This window comes from Chiloscyllium plagiosum, chromosome 25 (genome assembly GCF_004010195.1).
Source record: "Chiloscyllium plagiosum isolate BGI_BamShark_2017 chromosome 25, ASM401019v2, whole genome shotgun sequence".
Classification (NCBI taxonomy): domain Eukaryota; kingdom Metazoa; phylum Chordata; class Chondrichthyes; order Orectolobiformes; family Hemiscylliidae; genus Chiloscyllium; species Chiloscyllium plagiosum.
Window position 1 is genome coordinate 43,457,072 of NC_057734.1, and position 22,232 is coordinate 43,479,303.

General features: G+C 41.5%; 1 protein-coding gene across 6 annotated transcripts in view; it reads right to left on the minus strand.

The window, feature by feature from the left end:
* LOC122562798 (apoptosis-inducing factor 3) overlaps positions 1–22,232 on the minus strand; it is a 138,469-nt gene that overhangs the window by 18,721 nt on the left and 97,516 nt on the right. For all 6 annotated transcript variants that reach the window (XM_043716018.1, XM_043716017.1, XM_043716022.1 and 3 more), the window contains 8 exons: positions 20,408–20,499; positions 16,809–16,939; positions 14,326–14,441; positions 12,452–12,523; positions 10,943–11,006; positions 10,191–10,267; positions 9,703–9,820; positions 3,283–3,381 (listed from right to left, as the gene is read on the minus strand). In XM_043716018.1, coding sequence (XP_043571953.1) covers positions 3,283–3,381; positions 9,703–9,820; positions 10,191–10,267; positions 10,943–11,006; positions 12,452–12,523; positions 14,326–14,441; positions 16,809–16,939; positions 20,408–20,499 — 769 coding nt within the window. The remainder of the gene's footprint in view (positions 1–3,282; positions 3,382–9,702; positions 9,821–10,190; positions 10,268–10,942; positions 11,007–12,451; positions 12,524–14,325; positions 14,442–16,808; positions 16,940–20,407; positions 20,500–22,232) is intronic.

Sequence of the window (22,232 nt, forward strand, 5' to 3'; positions counted from 1 at the left end):
ATGACTTCTCTCCATGCCCTTGCCACCATTCAATCTGATCATGTGACCTAAAGCTTCCAGCACGTCATTTTAATTCCCTGAGTTGGTCCCCTCTGTGCTCTTTGTCACCATCTATTTGCAGTGTTTCAGTGAAGCTTGAACAAATGCACCTTTTCTCACCTCACCTGCCAATCTTGCTCAGCACCTTCACAGAATTTACAGTTCTCTTTAACACAGGCAAGTTTGAGGGTCTGGCAGAATTTACCTTACAGATCCAGCCCTCCTTACCTCCTTTTAGCTGCCAGGTTTCCTGTGGCTATTCTGACTTGAAATAATACAGGAAGTTTGTATAACTGAATGACAGATTCAGCTCCCAAGAGCCCATTAATCCCTACTTGTTATCCCACACCTGTTACAAAAAATATGGATGGACTGAAGGAGTTTGAGCACAGGTTTCAAATTTTTAATATTTTAATTTCACCCACTTCATCTAAAACAAATGTTTTTGAGGATTAAAAATAGCTTTCACATTGTGAAATCTCACAATGGTCAATCTTCAAAACACCTTTTCAAAAACCTGAACATCCTTCTCACCGAGTTTCCTTTAATCACCCTTCAATTTTGGGGCCATCCTTTAACATCCTTTTGGGGCAGCACGGTGGCTCAGTGGTTAGCACTGTCGCCTCACAGTGCCAGGGACCCAGATTTGATTCCAGCCTCGGGCGACTGTGTGTGTGGAGTTTACACATTCTCCCTGTGTCTGTGTGGGTTCCCTCCCATGAAGGGCTTTTGCCCGAAACATCGATTTTCCTGCTCCTCAGATGCTGCCTGACCTGCTGTGCTTTTCCAGCACCTCTCTAATCTAAACTCAGGTCAGATGATTTGGCCATGCTAAATTGCCCATAGTTCTAGGTGCATTAGTTAGTGGGAAATGGGTCTGGGTGAATTACTCTTCGGAGGGTCAGTGTGGACCGGTTGGGCCGAAGAGCCTGTTTCCACACTGTAGGTAATCTAATCTTAATTTATTTTCCTTCCACTTCACTTGGTTCTATCCCAGTTTAAATGATGTTCTTTTTTCCAGTTCTAATATATATTCAACAACTGTACCCTCTATGTAACAGACAGAGAGGGTCTGAAACATTGGTCTGGATTTTGCATTGAGAACAACAGTAGGGCTAACGGAGCCATTATTGCTGGACCCTTCTCACAATTGCCCATTATTTCTTTCTGTTCTTCCTATTATTGCAGATTAAATCAGACAATAACTGCCAGTGTCTGCACATCCATTATGAAACAGGGAAATCTGGAACTTGTAGCCCTGATTAACATGCTGCTCCACAGGCTGTGCTGTAACAGTACTAAGGTCATCAGCTTGACATTGCAATTACTGTAAGGTTGTGAAGTTGCTCTGCTTCTTTGCTTAACACAACAGACAATGCTAATGCTTTCAATTGCATGTAAATGTTGAATGTAGTCATTCATAATTAATGCTGAAGCGCCTCTCTAGCTGTGAAAACTTTATTTTACAAGTGTGGAATTTCACTCATTCCTTAGAACTTAGTATTGGAAAGTTGTTGAAATAATAAAGATTATTATTCTGTATCATTTCTTCTGATTTTTTTAAATAATTCGGGTTTGCTTCCCCCTTTTTTATTTTGCTTCCTGTGCCTGATTTAAATCTAATGTATACTTACTGATTTAGAATCTGCTTGTCTCAATGGCATTCTTCAATTAGCTTGATTCAAAAGCCAACATTGCTTATCCTCCTCAACCATCTTGCGGATCTCCCATACAGGCCTCCAGCTACAGCATTAACACTCCAATCACAGTTGCCTGCAGCTGAAAAGCTTATGAAAATTCTTTGGGTAGCTCTCAGCTCAGAGATCTGTAAACTGAATCTCTTCACTGCTGACTGCAAACTCTAAGCCGTTGACCTATCTACTCAGAGGCGAAAGGATCTTCTGTATGTTTCCTACATGTTCACTCTTATTTACAAGTCATAGAGTCATACAGCACAGAAACAGACCCTTCAGTTCAACCAGTCCATGCTGACCGTAATCTCAAACTAAACTAGTCCCACCTGTCTGCACTTGGCCCATATCTCTCCAAGTATTTCTTATTCATGTACTGATCTAAATGTATTTTAAACATTGTAACTGTACCTGCATGCATTATATTCCTCTGGAAGTTCATTCCACACACAAACCACTCTGTGTAAAAACAATTGCCCTTCATGTCTTTTTAAAATCTTTCTCTTCTCATTTTTAAAAACATGCCCCCGAGTTTTGAAATCCCTCACCCTGTGAAAAGACACCTGCCATTCATGTTATCTATACCCCTCATTATACTGTAAACTTCCAAAAGGTCACCTCTCAAGCTCCTGTGCTCCAGTGAAAAAAAGCCCAGCCTATCCAGCCTCTCTATAAAGTCAAAGCATCAGTTCCTGGCAAAATCTTGGTAAATTTATTCTGAACCCTCTCCAGCTTAATGATATCCTTCCTGTAATAGGGAGACCAGAACTGGACACAGTAATCCAGAATAGGCCTCACCAACTTCTTGTACAACCTCAACATAATGTCCCAAATCCTGTACTCAAAGCTCTGAACAGTGAAGGTATGCTAAACGCCTTCTTAACCACCTTATCTATATTTGATGCAAACTTCAAAAAATTATGTCGCTGGACCTCTAGGTATCTCTGTTCTACAACACTACCCAAGGCCCTACTTTTAGTTGTATAACTCTTGCCTTTGTTTGCTTTACCAAAATGCAATACCTCACATTTATCCAAATTAAACTTCATCTGTCACTTTTCAGCCCATTGATTCAATTGATCAAAATCTCTTAATAATCTTAGATAACCTTCTTCACTTCTATTATACCACGAATCTTGGTGTCATCACACACTTACCAACTACACTTTCTATATTCCCATCTAAATCATTTATATAAATGACAAACAAAAGTGGACCCAGCTCTGATCTCCGTGGAACACCACTTGTTACAGGGCTCCAGTCCTAAAATCAACCCTCCACCGTTACTCGCTGTCTCCTGCCAGTAAGCCAATTTTCTATCCAATTCGCAAGCTCGCCCTGAATCCAACATGATCTAATTTACTAATTAGTCCACCGTGTGGAAACCTTACTACAATTTCCTGATCATTTATAAGAAGGAAAAGATAACTTATTGCTGTTGGAACTGCAATCTGATTTTGCTTCAGTGGAATTCTGAAATCCTTGCAATGGTTTGACACCCATCCAAACTATGTAAATATTCCTGAAAGGCAAAAAATTAGTGTGGCGTTACCTGCGTAGCGAATACTTTTCCCAAACATAGCAGTCCAGAAGTACGGCACTGTGTTAATCTCAATTCCTTTCCCCAGGATGTTGAGAGCAGCTATTCTACCTGGGAAGGACATAAACATAGGGACAATCAGTTAGTGCAAGACCATAAGAAATAGAAACAGGTGTTGGCCAATCAGCCTTTAAGTCTACTCCATATATCATTAAGATCATTGATAATTTTCTTCTTTAACACAATTTTACTATACTATTCCTGTATCCCTTAAATTTTTTAATATTTATAAATCTATTAGTCTTGAACATACTCGATGACTGAACCCACACATTCAACTGGAATGGAGAATTCCAAAGATTCACCACGTACTGAGTGAAGAAATCCCTCCTCATCTCAGTCCTCAATAGCCAGTCCTTTATTCTGAGGCCATGTCTCCTGGTTCCAGATACATCCAACGAGGTGATAACATTTTTTTCTGCATCTACCCCATTGATCTGCATCTACCCCAAGGTTATCTCTCATTTTTCAAAATTCCAGAAATTGTAGGAATTAGTTTGGTGAACTTTCACTGCACTCCCACCATGGATAAGGAAACCAAAACTGCCCACAATACTCCTCTTCGTAACTTACGACCCTACCTCTCTTGATGCCATCAGCAAACTTTGAATCTTACCTTTGGTCCCTTATCTAAATCATCCATATAAATTGTAAACAGTTGAGGACCCAGCACCGACTCCATGGTACATAATTCGCTACATCTTGCCAATCTGAAAATGATCCATTTACAACCACTTCCAACTAATCATCAATCCAATCCATTGGAACCCTCTACATTCACATTCACACTCGTCTGTTGGTAAAGAAATTTCTCTTGAATTTCCTATTGAGTAGCTTGGAGGGAGTGAAGACTGCAGATGATGGAAAGTCAGAGCCGATAAAGTGTGGAGCAGGAAAAAGCGCAGCAGGTCAAGCAGATTCAGAGGAGCAGGGGAATCGATGTTTCAGTTCGGGACCTTTCTTCTTGTCTGAGTAGCTACCTTAGATTTATGGCCTTTAGAAAATGCTGCTTCTACTTTATATGTATCCTATCAAACCGCTTCATTTTCTTAAATAGCTGTTAGATCACCCACTAAGCCACCTTCACGAGGGAACAGAGCCCCAACTAGTTAAATCTTTCATGATATTTACAACCTCTCAGTTTTGCCATCATCATTATGAACCTACTTACATTTACACCAACACCTTGAAGGCCTTTTTTAAAATTTGGAAACTGGAACTGATCATAGTTTGCAGTTGTCAGCTGTAAGTACAATAGCAGTTTAGCATGATTTCATGTTTTTCAAACATACCGAGAAATTAACCCCAGTTCTTGGTTTTCTTTGTTATTGATTTATTACTTTCTGCTACTTATTTTCATTTTTTTTTACATTTAGATAATTTGTATTCCTAGATCCCATTCGGACTGTTATTATCCAACAATATGCTGTCTCTTTATTCTTCCTACAAAAATGCACCTTCTCATGTATATTCTCTTCCATTCTATGAGTTCCACGGTCAAAATCTTGTCCTTGGTTCATTGTCTGTTGATGGTTCATTCTGAGGAAGTTTCTTTGGCAGCTTCTTAATCATTGGTGGTTTTGTCATTGCCTTTCATTCGCAGGGTCAGGGTGACTATGTCAGCTGGAATGGGAATTGAATCTGGCAGGTTCTTTCTAGACCACAAGCTCGCTGTCTAAGCTCCCTCTCTCGTGTATGCATACAGACATGAATTTGTCAATTAACACTCATTCTGTAAATTTATTAATGTATTCAGGTACCTTGTTAAAAATTACACAACACCAGGTCATGGTCCAACAGGTTTATTTGGAAACACTAGCTTTCAGAAACACTAGCACTGCTCCTTCATCAGGTGGTCGTGGAGTATAAGATCGTAAGACACAGAATTTATAGCAAACGTTTACAGTGAGATGCAACTGAAATTATATATTGAAAAAGATCTGGATTGTTTATTAAGTCTCTCATCTTTTAGAATGACCGTGTTGGTTTCAGTTCTTTCATATATAAATTCCAAAACTTTTTTAACTTAATTCTCAAGTGAACTTTAACAATAGGTGCCATGTCAGCTCAGATAATGCATTGAAGGTGGGAGGTGCCCTGTGTGAGGCTGTCTGTACCCCAATGTTCAGACTGATTCTATTTCTAAAAAGGGATTTACAGAATCCAATATGGATTTTTGCCATTCTGTGGTCATTGTTTGTGAGTTTAGTTTGTGTTTCTGCTCAGTGCCCCTGCTCTTCAACACATGCTTGTAGAAGCAGCTGATGGTTGGTATGGAGAGCTGAGAACAGTCCTCACATCTCTGGTGGCTCTAAGGGGCAGCTTTTCGAGTTTGCTTTATTATTCGATCATGACGGATCTAATTATGGGTTAGCTGGATTTTCCTGCCTGTACCCTCGAGTCCCCTGTCAATGCAGTCAATCAATTTTGTTTTTTTTAAATCAAGTTTCCTGTACTTTCAGTCTTGATTTTCAGGTCAATTGCCTTCATTTCTACTCAATTACATTTGACAGATCCAGACTGCCTGAGTTGCCCCTCCAGGAGATTATGTGACCTTTGCAAGTTGGAGCAGTTTTGCTTCCTTACAGAAGTAAGAGAATGTTTTTTTAACATCAGAGAGACAGCTGTATGAAATCTTTGATTGACACCAGGGTCAGCTCAAATCATAAGAATTTAAATGACATTCAGTCTTGTTGAATCTAAATTTGAACTAGTTCTGACCTGAGCTATATACTTTTGGCCCAATTCTTTTATGGGTTTCAAAGAGACATCTGTCCCTTTACTATTGTGTAACTTGGCACTAAAAAGGCTATTATCTCATTTACTCTCCATTTATGCTTTTTCCCCACAAAGCTACATACTCATCCCCTATTAGACTCCCTATAACTCACGACTGTGTGGCCAAATTCAGCTCTAAGTCCACTTACAACTTTGCTGTTGACATCACAGTAATGGGTCGGATCTCAAACAATGGCAAGACAAAGTACAGGAAGGAGGTAGACATCTTAGTGGTGGCATGGTGTATAGACAATCATCTCTCCTACAGTGTCAGCAAAATGAAGGGGCTAGTCATTGACTTGAGGAAGCGAAGAGGAGAGCACACCCTGTCTGCATGAATGGTGCTGAGTTGGAGATGATGGAGTGCTTGAAGTTCATTGAAGTAAATATCACCAATGATCTATCCTGGTTCTTCCATGTTGATGCTACAGTCAAGAAAGCACACCAATGCCTCTACTTCCTCAGAAGGCTAAGGAAATTTGGCATGTCGACAATTACTCTTATCAATTTCTACAGATGTACCGTAGAAAGTATTCTATCTAGGTGCATCACAGCTTGGTGTGGCAACTGCTGTGCCCAAGGCAGCAAGAATTTACAGATGGTTGTGAACACAGCCCAGTCCATCATGAAAACCAACCAACCTTCCATTGACTCAGTCTACACTCCTGCTGCCTCAGGAAAGCAGCCAACACATCCAAAGACCCCTCCCATCCTGGTTATACTCTCTTCCACCCTCTTCCATTGGGCAGAAGATACAGAAATTTAAAAACATGTGCCAATGGATTTAAAAATAGCTCCCCCCCCACCCCCGCCATTGTCAGACTTACAAATGGTCCTTTCATAATTAGATTTGATCTTTCTCTGCACCTTCTCTGTAGCTGTAACACTATATTCTGCATTCTGTTGTATTACCCTGTTGTACTTATATAAGATCTGACTTGTGTGGTTAGCACGCAAAACAATACTTTTCACTGTATCTCAGTACATGTGACAATAATAAGTCAAATCAAATTAAATCAAATCATTTGGACAGGGTAATTAGCAGCAGAATTTCATTTAAAGCAAGGCCACTGGGTACATAATCAAAGTAGAAATGCATGTTCTTTTGAACGCAGAGTGTTTGAGTCGCCCACCTTACCAATCAGTTTGCAATTCCACGGTAACCACAGTGTATAATTGCTTATGGTTATCAACCTGCTAACGTTAGTCTTTAATGAATAGTCTTTGCATGGAACATCATTATTTAGACTACAGCCTTTGCACATTATTCAGATGCTTATAAATATTTTACTATTGCTTTTTATATTATGTAATAATTACATTTTCTCGTCCGACTTTGTTTTTTCAATTACTTCTTGACCTCTTTTCTAACCTATTCATATTGCTTATTTATCATCCTCCTTTATTGTCTGTATTTATTATGTGCCATCTTCTTCAGTATCAATTTTGCCCTTATCTCCCTTATTCATTCATGGGTTTCAGTGCTGGAGTGTTTGTTTTAATGTTTTTTTAAAGCCAAGTACAATTCTCCCAAACTCTATTAATCACTGTTTTCAAATTTCCCAATTTTCTCTCCTGTTAACATCCTTCTCCAATTTTTCTTTCAAAGTTCCCACCTCATCTGTTCAAATTCAGCTTTATTTCCAATCTATTACATTAGTCTTTGTCTTCTATCTTTCCCAATTCTTATTTGAAATGAATGCTATTGCTAAGATATCACCCTCTGGTTCCTTCCCTTATCTTTTCTGGTTCATTTCCCCTTACCAGATCCAAAATGAATCATCCTTATCAGTGTTTGCAATCAATCTTTCTTTCTCCGTAACTGAGGATGCTAGCCCATCATACATACGGACATATCAAACAGGAGCAAAAAACAGACTATTCAGCTCCTTGAGTTTGTTTCACCACTCAGCAAGATCATGGCTAATCTGGCTGTGTTTTAAATTTGATATTCCTATTGAGCCCCAATAACCCCTGATTCCCATGTCTCATAAGAATCTATCCAACTTTGCCTTAAAAATATTTAATGACCCTGCCTTCTGAGGCAAAGAGTTCCAAAGTCACACAACCTTCTGAGAGAAATTCTCCTCATTCTCTGTCTTGAAGGAGAGAATCCCAATTTTAAAAAATGCCCCCTAATCCTGGACGGAGCCACTGGAGGAAGCACCTTTTCTGTGGCGACCTTACCAAGATCACTCAGGATCTTATACACTTCAGTTAAGTTCTCCCATCATTGGATAACAACGGCAATGTCCATTCTTTCCTGCACTTCTGTCCTCACCTCTTCCAGTGCCTCCCAAAAGCCACCATAATGTTTTCTTTATTCTTAATTTCCACACCACCAACCTCTACATTCAATGGATCCTCCTCTGGCATTTCTGCCACCCCCAGAATGATGCGGTCATCAAGTTTACCTCTCCCTACCCCCCGGCACTTTCAGCATTTAGAAGTGACTATTGCCCCTGTGACGCATAGCTTCATTTCACCATCACCCACAATATGCCCTCTCTCCTACCCACGGCACCTTCCCATGCAGGTGTAACACTTGCCCCTTTATACTCCCCCACCTTTCCCACTGTGCAAACATTCCTTCCAGGTGCCATGGTGATTTACATTGCTTTCAATGTAGTATATTTAACTCCCCACTGATGACAATATCTCCTTGATATAGGGGAGTTCAAATGATGATTGGGTGATAGCTTTGCACAGCACCCCCATTCAATTCACAAATGCGTCACCAATCTTCCAATTACTTGTCATTTTACTAATGGTGATCTTCCCCGTTCAGAGTGTGGTCCAGGTGTAATCAAGTGCCCCACTGTAATATATTGCTTATTAACATTGACAGGAACCAAAGCAGAGGGAATGAATGAAATGAAAATATAATTAGCTCTATAATGGCTAATCTACTTCTTTAGATTAGTGGCAGGCAGAAAAATTATCCCCTCTCCTCATTGCCATCTTATTCACTCCATTCTCAAGCTCCATGTTTTACTGGCCCAGAAATTCTGGACAGTTTCTCCTCAATATATTATGAGTGATGTTCCTTTAAGAAACTCATCATGCAGATAAGCCTGGATGTCATCACATGACCAAAGTCACTCTGCATTGTAGCACCCAAAGGATGTTATTCTTTATTCTCTGTACTAGTTGAACTGTAAATAAACCCATTAGAAATCTTCAAGTCCATGGAATCCATGTACCTCATTCATGCTGCATTTAGATAGCACAAGCAATTATTTTCTTCCTCATCTCCCACTCCAATCTTGACTGGACATCAGCAGGATTCCCAAAAACCTGCTGACCTTCCATCATGATTATAGCAGGAAGAATCCTTGCAGAATTCTGAGCCATCCCCTTGCATCTTTTCATCATGGGAATGTCATAAGGATAGCAAAATAATAATTCTGTGTAGGATCTTCATTCACACAGTCTGTGAATGGTGTTGTTAACCCTTTCTATAACTCCTCTGGTTAGTGACTGAATATGAAGCTCCATGCTGATGGATGTGGACAGGTAGCACCCACAGCACTAGGATGCAGAAAGATCTAACTGCCCTCTTGCCCAACTGTGCCATTGGGGAGTGTCACTTACCGTGCATATGCGCCATCTGCCAGTGACCCACGTTCACCTTCTTATTGTTGCGAAAGGCCAGTGGGAAAGTAACAACATCACCAGCGGCAAAGACCCCAGGTACATTCGTTTGCATGAGCTGCAGGCACAAGAGAAGGGAAAAGCTTGTCAGCTTCCTTTCCAGTTTCCTATAGCATGATGCTAAGCTGTAAACAAGTCATTTTAATGAATTATTAGGAGGTGTGTGTTATCGGCAAAGCTGACTTTATTTCCCTTCCCTAGTCACCTGGAAAAGGTAGTGAGGCTTTGTCCTTAATAGAACTGTTTGATTTTATATTTTTTTGTTATTTTGTGGGATGTGGATGTGCCTGGCTGGACCAGTATTTATAACTCATCCTTGATTACCCTGGTGGTGAAGAGTTGCCTTTTCCAGCCACTGCAATCCTTGTGGTGTAAGGGTGCAAATGTGTAACAAAACTCAAGCCACGTCTTTGTTGTATGCACATTACCTTATTGACAGGAAGAAAGCCTTTCGAATCCATGTTGATGCCACTCTGTTTTAGGAATGATGTAGCTGGAACTACGCCTACAGGAGAAGATTAAGAAGCGTGATGCATGGGCTGAGATGATGCAGTAATGTACATGGCAAGTGCCCACACCCCAAAATAGGGAATTTAATTAACCTTGTTTCAAATGACTGGCCAATAGCTGGGTTTTAGAGCCCCAAAGAGAAAAAAGGGTCATCTTGAAATCACTTTAATCACTAAGAAGTACTTTACACCAGTATCTGTCAGATTGTGCAGTCTGTTCACTGTCTCGTCATTATAATATGTCCTTTCACTGATTGTCTCCTGCAGTCAGCATGAGACTATCCCATCACTATTTCACTGGGGTCACTACAACCTAACAAAACCTGAATCAATGTTACATGGTCGGGTCAGTCATCCATTTTACCGTGATTGCTGGGAATGGAGAGGAAAATCTGAACCCATTAGTTTGTCACTAGATGGACCAAGTTAAAGGCAACCTCCCCAAAGTTCTAGATGGCGCGTTCTCTCTCCTTATGTCCCAGGTATATCTCAGGGCATTCTCAACCATGAAAGGGGGCGGTTTCTGAATATATTACACCGAGAACTGCACATAGCGCATGGCACAGCCACGGGAGAGGAGTGAGCTCATTGTCCTCACCCTGGACCAAGGCTAAACAGAGCATCTACGCTGTTTAATTAGAAGCCCCTATAATTCTAAGAAAGGCACTTACCAATTCCCACTATGCAAACATCTGCTCTTAGGATCTTCCCACTTTTCAGAACAACTTCTTTCACCTTTATTGAGATAAAACAGGAAGTGTCAGCAGTTAGACGTTTCATAATTGCAAACCACTCCAGGGAAAAGTTTGTGTTTTGGGGAATGTCAGATCTGTTCTTTTCCCTCCTTACCCAGTGTCATCGACAAACACCACCCTTGCCCACCCCCCCTCAGTGAAGACAGAATGGAGTGTAAGACTAATCTGTTCTCAGATCTCTGGTATTGAGCAGCTCTATAACCAGTGCTCCTTTATTCATGAGCCTGTAGCTGGTGTCTCCCCCTGTGCTGATCCAGCCGCACTAAGTGCCAGCTCACACTCATTCATTTGTCATGTTGTGCCTTCCCACAGATGCCAGTCTGACTGGGAACATCCCATTGTCTTCAGACTTAAACCCAATATCTCACATGGGTGTCTGACTTACAACTACTGCCAACCTTCCCATTGCTTCCCTGGGATGCTGAGTGACATGATCACTGCCTGATGAGTGTCAACTTACCTTCACCCCAAAGAACGACTGAGTTATAGTCATAGAGTCATACAGTAGGAAAATAGGCCATTTGGTCCAACCAATCCATGTTGACCATAATCTCAAACTAAACTAGTCCCACCTGCCTGCTCCTGAAAATTCCTCCAAACCTTTCCTATTCATGAACTTATCCAAACGTCTTTTAAACATTTCAAGTGTACCTGCATCTGTCACTTCCTCTGGCAGTTCATTCCACACACGAACCATTCTCTGTGTAAAACAGTTGCTCCTCTGATCTTAAAAAATGCCCCCTAGTTTTGAACTCCCCCACCCTTGGGAAAAGACCCTTATCATTCTCCTTATCCACAGCCTTTTGTAAACAACAAGGTCACCCCTCAATCTCCTATGCTCCAGTGAAAAAAAAGTCCTAGCCTTTTCAGTCTTTTTTTCATCACAAACCCTCCATTCCCAGCAACATCCAGGTAAATCTTTTCTGAACCGGCTCCAGTTTAATAATATCCTTCCTATTGTAGGATGACCAGAACTGCACACAGTATTCCAGAAGAGGTCTCACCAACGTCCTGTACAGCCTCAACATGACATCCCAACTCCTACACTCAAAGGTCTGAGCGACGAAGGCAGGTGTGTCCAAGTACCTTCTTAACCACCCTGTGAGGCAATTTTATCGAATGATGTAGCGGAGCCCTTAGATGTCTCTGTGCTTTACTGCTCTGTGAATCAGCCGTCTCCCACCCAACAACCTGAGTGACATTTCCATCAGAAAACATTGCAAACAGAGCCACTGCTAATTGCAATAATGGACAGCTAACAATCAGGGGACAAAGTAGGAGACTGAGTTGGATGACCAACTAGGATCATATTGAATGGAGAAGCAGACTCCAAGGGCTGAATGGCCTACTCCTGCTCCTGTTTTCTAGGTTTCTCTGTTAAAGGGAACCATTCTACAGCAAAGTCTTAATGCAACATTTCAGTACCTTTCCATCCCGACCCCGCAGCTCTGAGACCTCGTTCTGCAGGTAGAACTTCACACGATTGGTCTCAAACATCTGCATCAGAGAAAACAAATGCAGCCAGTGAGTAGAATCAATATGTGAGTAACATCATTGCTCATAGCTTGAAGGTCCAGATCAGTCACCCTCACGGAGGATCATGGGAGCTAACTGCTTACTTTATTCATTTGCAGGATAATTCCAGAACATTCTCTTTGGGAAATGACATCGAACCTCACCTAGAGTGATCTGGAATAGCACGACCAGTACCTTTTGAATTAATTTTAATAGTGGAGTTGGCAACATAACTCCCTTCACATTTCCGTCAAATGTTTTTAAGGCTTAAAGAGAAAACAACTTGTACAGAAACAGCAATTTTCCTGACCTTCCAAAATGCTTTTCAGCCATTCAAATACTCCTGACATGTAATTACTGTTGTAATATGGTAATCATGGGAGCCAATCTGTACACAGCAAGATCTCACCAATAGCAGCAATGTGAAACCCACACAATCATCGATTTTAGCCATGCTGTTTATACAGTCATGAGGGGCATAGAATAGCCAAAGTCTTTTCCCCAGGGTAGGGAAGTCCAAACCTTGAGGGCATAGGTGTAGGATGAGAGGGGAAAGATTTTAAAGGGACCTAAGGGGCAGCTTTTTCATGCAGAGGGTGGTGCATGGATGGTATGAACCAGAGGAGGTGGAGGCTGGTACAATTACAACATTTAAACAACATTTGGATGGGTACATGGATATGAGAGGTTTGGAGGGATATTGCCCAAATGCAGGCAAATGGGATTAGTTCAGTTTCAGAAACGTGGTCAATATGGACAAATTGGGCCGAAGGGCCTGTTTCTGTGCTGTATGACTCTATAAGAGGCAGAAAAAAAAGTCTTAATGTTCACCTGAGAGGGCTGCAGGGCGCCAATTGTAGATCCTGTCTGAAAGATGGTATCTCTGAGAATAGTGTTCCCTCAACATTGCACAGAAGTGCTGGTTATTAAGAGTGGGTCACAATTTCATTTTTGTTTATTCATGGGATTTGGCTGTCACTGGCTAGATGGGCAATTATTGTCAATCCATAATTGAGAAGCTGGTGGTGAATGAGGATTTTTACCCAGTGACAGTACAGGAACAGTAATGTACCGTATATACTCAAGTAATAGTTGATCTCATGTAAAAGTTGACCTCCTATTTTTGGCCAAATAATCTGGAATTTTCCATATATCTCGGGTAAAAGTCAACCCTAGTTCTTCACAGATAACAGATCAATGCTCATGAGTCAGTGTGCCAGCCATCATGTCCCATTCCAGTCTTCCAGTTGTTCTGCTCCATTCCCAGTCTTCCAGTCCCGCTCTGGGTTTTCAGAATTACTGTAATTTTTTTTCTTCATTCGTTCATAGATCAATTGGGCTACTGTTAATGATATGGCATGAATTTCAGCCCCTCAAAAGTAGTATCCATGTAATAGTCAACCCCATAAATTTAACCTGAAAAAGTAGTGAAAAATAATCAACTATTACTCAAGTATTTATGGTAGTTCCAGATCATGACAGTGAGTGGCCTGCAGGGGAACTGGCAGGTAAGGGTATCCCCATGTATCCACCAATCTCACTCTTACCATTGAATCATGCCTCCACCATTGACACCCTTGTAAATCAATTAAGGCATGAACAAATTAACTGGGAATCATTTCATTAGCAAAACCAATCAAACTCTGTCCTTCAAGATACCTTTCGCTGCTGAGCATCTTGTCTGGTTCAGTCTACATGAAGATATCTTCCTACAAGCAAGCTTCACCTGTGCCTTCAATGTGTGCTCATTGCTAATTATTTCTCCTTTGCCTTCTCTTGCTTACCTTCATGATTGATCGTCCAACCTTCTCTCCCAGCACCTTCCTGAAAGGAATGTTTTCGATCCCCACGACGGACACTGAGTGGGCTTTATCAGTGAGGTAGGCTGCTACTTCCATCCCTGAGGAGAACAAATCATTCTGTATTGCAATCTCCACTCTTGTCCTCAGATATAAGGTTTAACTTCCCTTGTATTTTACCAAAGCTGAATTCTTATTGAGTTTCTTTTTGAATTAACCAGGTTTGAGATGTTCCCTTGCCTTTGATTAATGTGACTTCATAACGTGTGCGGCAGACTGAATCAAGCCAGCATCGTCATGATGGAGGTCTTCACATTGCTGTCTGTGAAGATGCACTGAGGACCAGGTTTGGGTGGCTGCTAGACCACAATATGAACTGAACATGCTTTTCAGCATTAGTTGGCAATGGCACTCAGAGAGGTGGCAGATATGGTTTGAATAGGATATGTGAACAGGTACCAAAATCATGAGAGCACAGAATGAGGCCATTTGGTACATCACGCCTGTGCTAGTTCGGTCGGTCTCATTTTCCTGCTCTATCCCTATAGTCCAGCAAGCTTATTGCCTCAAGTACTTTCCATTCCCTTTCAAAACTATTGTCTGCCCCTAACTTCCGCATTCCCTGTTGACAATGAATCCAGAGCGTTACCACTTGCTGAATGACACATTCTTCCTCATGTGTCACAGAGTCACTGCTTGTACATTTTTTCAATCTCGCTGACTGTTCACTGCTTGCCACAAGGTTTCCTGCAAGTCAGGACAACAAACACAGACTGGGTAACCATTGGCAGAACACCTCAATTCAGTCTGCAAGCGTAAACCTGGTTGCTTGACATTTGAATTGAGCAGCTTGCTCTCACACTCACATCTCTGTGCTTGGTCTGCCGCAACATTCCAGTGAGGATCAACACAAGCTTGAGGAACAGGACCCCATCCCCTAATTGGCCACTTTACAGACTTGTGTCGAGAGTGTGGTGCTGGCATGACACAGCAGGTCAGGCAGCACCTGAGGAGCAGCAGAATTGACATCTCAGAGTTGACAAAACATCGATTCTCCTGCCCCTCAGATGCTGCCTGACCTGCTGTGTCTTTCCAAACTCTCAACTCTGATCTTCAGCATGTGCAATCCTTTCTCCTAGACTCAACATTAAGTTTGTTATGGACCAGACCAGAAGTAACTGAACAGAATAATAGATGCAGTACCAATACTAATTAACTGTTCCATAAACACACCCCTCTGGTGAAAAAGAATATTCAGATACAGATTCTTACATGCAGTTCTCCCACCCAGGAGGGAGACACATGAAGAGTAAATTCAGAGAGTAGCAGCCAGGAGACATTCACTAAAGTTCCAACTCTTTTGAGACCCCAATAATGTTTGCTTAAAGCTAAAACCTAAAAACCCAGAAATCCTGATCTATGAGAGTTGGCCACGCCCATTCAGGCTGATTTTTTTAAAAAAACAAGGTCTCCCAACCTGTTTACTGTAGTGGTTCTGGTAGACTGCTCTCTGCCTCTGCCTTACAACTTCTCTTCAAAAAAACACCAGGAGGAAATAACTTCTTGGTCACAGCATTGTGATTGACACAAGCTCAACAATTTCAGATCAAACCTGTCCCCCATTTTGATTCTGTTTTCTGGACACATGTTGGGTCTGAATCTTGTTCTTCATGTTTGTAGCATTCAGACAGAGCTGTTAGTGGTTCTGCTATTCACAGTTAATCTGAACAAATGCCTTGTTTCTTTCATGATCACTCTCTTTGCCTTTTCTTTCACGGTTTGTTTGGTATTTAATCTCTCCCACCCTCCACCGTAACCCTGAGCTTCCCCTTTTCCTCTTCTCCGTCACCATCCTTTCATACAAACATATGGATTAGGAGCAAAAGTAGGCCATTCTGCCCTTCAATCCTGTTCCAATGTTCAATAAGATCATGACTGTTTATGTTTTAAATTCCACAATGTAAACATTTCTACCTCCTTCAGTTCTGATGAATCATCATCTTCAACTTGAAACATTTGCTCTTTCTCTCTCCACAGACCTGCTGAGTATTTCTAGCACTTGCTGTTTTTATTTCGTTGTGTTGTACTTAAACTGGAAGTGACAGATGGAGCTGATTGTATTGTGGGTAAGGTGGGAGGTGCATTTGAAGTTTGATTTGTGTGCTGCTTTTTTGAGCTAAAGTACTGAATACCACTCTGCTTCAGACATTGGCACTACTGAGCATGGTGATAACTTAGGTATTGTTTTTTTAACACAGTGAATCTATCATATCATTGCCATTTATAGCAACTCTAACAGTTAGTGTCAGAAGTGAGAGTTGTATATTCTAACTTTGCAAGTCCTGAATTTGAAACTGAAATTCTAACAAGCAGCAGTTTTAAATCGTGGACTTAAATACTCTCTGGGAAATATTGTAATAAGTTTGCTCCTGATTGACTGGATGGCAGGATTATTCAAAAAGCCGTACCTATGAAGGAAGCTCCCACTATAACAGCGTTCCTGTCGTTGGCCAGTTTTGCGATGCAGTTTGCCTCCTCAGGTGTCCTGAGCTGGTACACGTTCTCCAAGTCTGCCCCTTGGCACTGAAGTGGTTTAGGTCTGAAACATAAGGAATGAGGCTGTGACTCTGGGGATGAGGCCTCCATGTGGTGAGAGAAGAGCAGGAAGGCAGGATTAAGCTGGGCAGATCTTTGCCAACTGGAATAGACAGAAAGGGCTGAATGGCCTCCTCTATTATCAAGAAGTTTCTCTGATTTCTATGGCGTCTTATGATGTTTTTGCATGGCCTCCCACTCTGTCTCCTCCATTTAAAGACACAAAGTCACACAGGGCAAACTATCCTCCCCCTTCGCAGATTCATCCTTGAGAATAAGGCAAAGATCAGCCCATGTATCTCTCGTCCAACATCGGACAGCAGATTGTTGTTTTAAAAATCGTTGGTTAGGCCTCAGCTCAAGATGATGTCCAGTTCCATTCGCCACAATATAAGGCCAATCGTGATCTTTAGAAGAATATGGTGGAGATTAACAATAATAATACCAAGGATGAGGAACCCAACAATGTGCAGATGCTAGAGAAGCTGAGGGTGTTGGGGAGATATAGTCAAGGCAACAAACTGAAAGAGTGAATGAGGAGAACTGCTGTCCATTTGCATTTGAATTGGAAACTAGATTTGAGACTAAAGTTAATAAAACAAACAGGGTACAAGAAAATAATTTTTTTGAGCAGCTTGTCTTTATGATGTGAAATGTCTTATGATGGAAGTAAACTCAATAACATTCAAAGCAGAATTGGATAAATATTTGACAAGAAAACATTGCTGGGCCTTGGGGAAAGCACAAAAGGTAACTGATTGGCTAGGTCTAAGCATTGACAAGGACATAATGGGCCAAATGGCTTCCTTTGATGCTGTAAGTCTCTTCTGGGGAGGGGAGGGAAGTACATTAACCTCCCAGAGCAGGGAGTTGGGTCAAGTTGCAGTAAATAATTTTCAACCTTTGAATCATGAACCCAAGCTTCCAGTCATTTCCAATATTAATGCTGACAGGACAAGGATGGACAAAGAACTCACTGGCAGGAAGCAAATCAGTCCCTGAAACCTTCGTATGAGGCAGTGTGTCTTCAATTAATCAAAGTCTCTATTCATAAACTCACCTGGGCCAGGTTTCTCAAGCTTGGAAAAACCAGGAGATGAGAAAGTGCTGATCAGAGATCTCCCTGAGCTGTGTGGATGCATGCTCACATAACAGTGCAAATGTAACATTATGGTAACAACCAAGTCTCAGAGCAGAGGCAGTTCCTTTCAGATTTGCACAAATGTGGCTGCTCAACATGCTTAGAAAGACTACATGGTGCAACATAAAGTTACCCAATCCAAATTGAAATAAAAAGGACATTGGTCCTGATCCATAACGCTATGATTTTTACGGCACTGCTTGTGGGCCAGGAGGACCAGGAGTGTTTACCACAAGCTCCTATGTAACTCCAAACCCTGCAATTGAACAATCATTGCCAACTTTGTCAATCCCTCCCCCACATCTGAACCACACTCTGTGATCACTGATCTCCCCAAGCTTCTCCGTCGCCATCCATCACAATCAGTTCGCTCTCTCCTCTCATAATCACAAAGCCATCCCTCCAATCACACTTTGCCACAACCTCCCCACAATCTCTACCACCTCCTCCTGGCCTTAAGCAAGTCTCCCCTAATTGGTAGGTTGCACTTTAGGCTGACTTTCAGTTAGGGAATCTGGGCAAAAGGAATGAAGTGTGGACATCAAACCTTGCATCTTTCAGCAACACGGTACCTCTGATTTCTGACAAACCCATTCCACATCACTGAACCAATAAATTGAGGTGATAGTGTAATATTTGTGTGAATAAACAGAGGGGACAGTAATTTTGAAAGCAGACATTAGTGATTGGAGTCTGCAGTTGGTGTAAGACTTGGTGTGGATGTACACTGTCTGTGATATCACTATCCCAACTCCCCACCAGCTCTTAGCAGCCTATCAAACATCACACTGATTGAAGCAGAATCCTAATTCTCACTTGTGTAACTGCTGCTAAGCCCAGGCCATAAAAAGAGAAAGTTGTAGAGTTTGAGAAGTTAGGAGTGAGGTTTTTTATTGGGCAGTCATAGAGTCATCAAGATCTTTAGCACCGAAACAGATCCTTCAATCCATCTTGTCCATGACGACCAGCTATCCCAATTTGATCTAGTTCCATTTGGCAGCATTTAGCCCATATCCTTCTAAATTCTTCCCATTCATATACCCATCCAGGCACTTTTTAAATGTTGTAATTTTACCAGCCTCCACCACTTCCTCTGGTAATTCATTCCATACACACACCACCATTTCTATGAAAAGTTTACCCCTCACCTTAAAGCTGTGCCCTCTAGTTTTAGACTCCTCCAACCTAGGAAAAATATCTTGGCTATTCACCCTATCCATGTCCCTCATGATTTTATAATCCTCTATAAGGTCACCCCTCAATGCTCCAGGGAAAATAGCCTCAGCCTTTTCAGCCTCTCTCTATAAATCAAACTCTCCATCCTTGTAACATCCTTGTAAGTTCTTTCTGCATCATCTCAAGTTCAACAACATCCTTCCTGTGGAAGGGTGATCAGAATTGTACACAGGATTTTAAAAGTTGCCTCACTAATGTCCTGTACAGCGGAACATAACGTCCTATACTCAATGTTCTGACCAATGAAGACAAACGTGCTAAACGCCACCTTCACCAAGCTGAGAGTCCACTTTCAAGGAGCTATACACTTGTACCCCTTGCTCACCACAAGTTACATACCTCTGTACAAATCCAAATGAAAGAAAAAGTAAACTCCTCAGCATTCTCTGCCCTTCCCTCTCCCCAGCACATAACCAAATGGATTTGTAGCATATTTACTGAAGGGGATGGAAAAGAGAGGCTGAAAATACATATGGATGGTGTGCACTGCCACATTGAAATTACCTATAAGGCTGTAAGACAGAGGAGTAGAAGTAGTCCATTCAGCCCATCGAGTCTGCTCCTCCATTCAATGAGATCATGGTGATCTAGTAATCCTGAACGACATATTCCTGCCTTATCCCCTCACTGATTAAAAATGTGTCTATCTCAGCCTTGAATATACTTAATGACCCAGCCTTGACATATCATTCTACAGATAGGGAATTCCTCAAATCAAATTATAGGGTATTGTTTTTGGCAGCCATTCTGCACCATCAACATCCCCATAAACATCGAGTATCTAGTTCACCAATATTTCCTGGTGTTGATTGAGAGAGCAGCAAGTTCATTGCCACCACAGGTTGATTTGAACCACACCTCCAAGCAGCTTTACTCCAACGACACAGCAACCTAAGTTTGGATAATGGGGTCAGGTCTTGGGGCAAGGCCCCATTTCCTGTCACAGAGTGTTTTCAGAAGTCAAGTTATCATCGGTGTATCAAGGAACGCTAGCTTTGTGCTCCATCTTCTGCTTTCTTCACTACACCCGCCCCCCCCCACTCCACCACATGAGGTAAATGGGAAAAGCAAAATGTCAAAAAACCATAAACTCACCTGCTCCCAGTTGCGATCAGCAATTTGTTGTACTCCATTTTGAGTCCATCTTTAAAGTGAACTACCTTACTCTTCACATCCACTGAGTGAACCTGCAACAAAGGACAGCTGAAGGTCAGTTTGGTGTACACTGTTATAAAGGGAATTACAACTTTCCTTTACAGCAAGGATCAGTTCCATGGTTTCACACCTTCTCCTTATATGGGTGCCCCACACGAGGTTTAAGAGCAGCTCCATAGGTCCCAGCATTTCAACTTATTCATAAGTGAGAGTTGGAACAGGAACTGACTTGCTTGTGATGCTGCTGCAGCCAAATAGCTTCTGATTGTCATGGTTCAGAAGGGAGGAATGGCTAGTCAGGTGTCTCTGGAGCTCCAGGCCAGCACCTCTGGGAAAGGGATGGCAAGGGATGGCTTATTAAGTGTATGGTACTTTGCAGGAGGGGTATACTAAGAATGAGACTTTGAATATTATTAGAAGTGGAGACATATTGACAAAGCTTTTCATCTATGATCTGCTTGTACTGCTCACAAATCAAAGCTTTTCACTTTACCTAGGTACAAGTGACGACATTAAATCAAATCAAATCAGATCAAATCTTATACAAGATGCAAGAACACCAAATCAAATTGTCACTACAATTTATACTGCAGGAAATAAAGTTGCTGATTGATTATTGAGTAATCTCTGATTGGCCAGGGACTCGCCACGTCGGGAAAGCACCAAGCAAATAACATCAGTTTAGCTCATACCATGGCTCATTTACACGTACTCGAAGTGACGTGTATTCATTTGCAGAAATCCCTTCTCTGCAACAACAGAAATACATTCAAGCCTTGTGCCTTTTTCAAAATATCTGAGAACTTTGGAACTTATAGTTCCCTGTTGTTCTCTCCATGGCAATGTCTCAGCGAATCGGAGTTGACATGGCAACTAATTGACATTCTTTCCTCTTGTAGGTATAGATTATGAATACTTGGCATTCTTGCACGGATCCTGATGAGTGCAAGGCAAACCCCTCAGCTACAAATTCCTCCTTTCAGCAATATTCAAGGATGAAAAGTACTTTCAGAATAGCAGGACATCTCGTTACAGTGGTCTATGAATGCATTTTATGAGAGCATATTACAAGCATTATTGTTAAAAAGAAGGTGGACATGATCTTTAAGAACCAAATCAAAGTGATGATATCATGATGGCTGATGGTATTATCAGGGATTATTTAAAAGATGGGATGTTTGTGAAAGTGGACGCATGTTGTGAAAATGGTGAAGTGTTCCTGCGAATTGTAATGAGGGGGGAGGTTACATGTGAGAACTGTAATGAGGGTAGAGGATATAGATGAGAATACAATAAGGTTGAAGGATGTCTGAGAATTGTAATGAGGGTGCAGGATGTTACTGAAAACTCTAATGAGGGTGAAGGATATAACTGAGAATTGTAATGAGAGTGAAGGATATAGATGAGAGTTGTAATGAGGGTGTAGGATATAGCTGAGAATTGTAATGAGGGTGGAGGATATGGCCGAGAATTGTAATGAGAGTGAAGGATATGGCTGAGAATTGTAATGACGGTGAAGGTTATGGCTGAGAACTGTAATGAGAGTGAAGGTTATGGCTGAGAATTGTAATGAGGTGGGGAATATGGCTGAGAATTGTAATGATGTGGAGAATATGGCTAAGAATTGTAATGAGGGTGGAGGATATGGCTGAGAATTGTAATGAGGATGGAGGATATAGCTGAGAATGGTAATGACGGTGGTGGATATGGCTGAGAATTGTAATGAGGGTGAAGGTTATGGCTGAGAATTGTAATGAGATGGAGA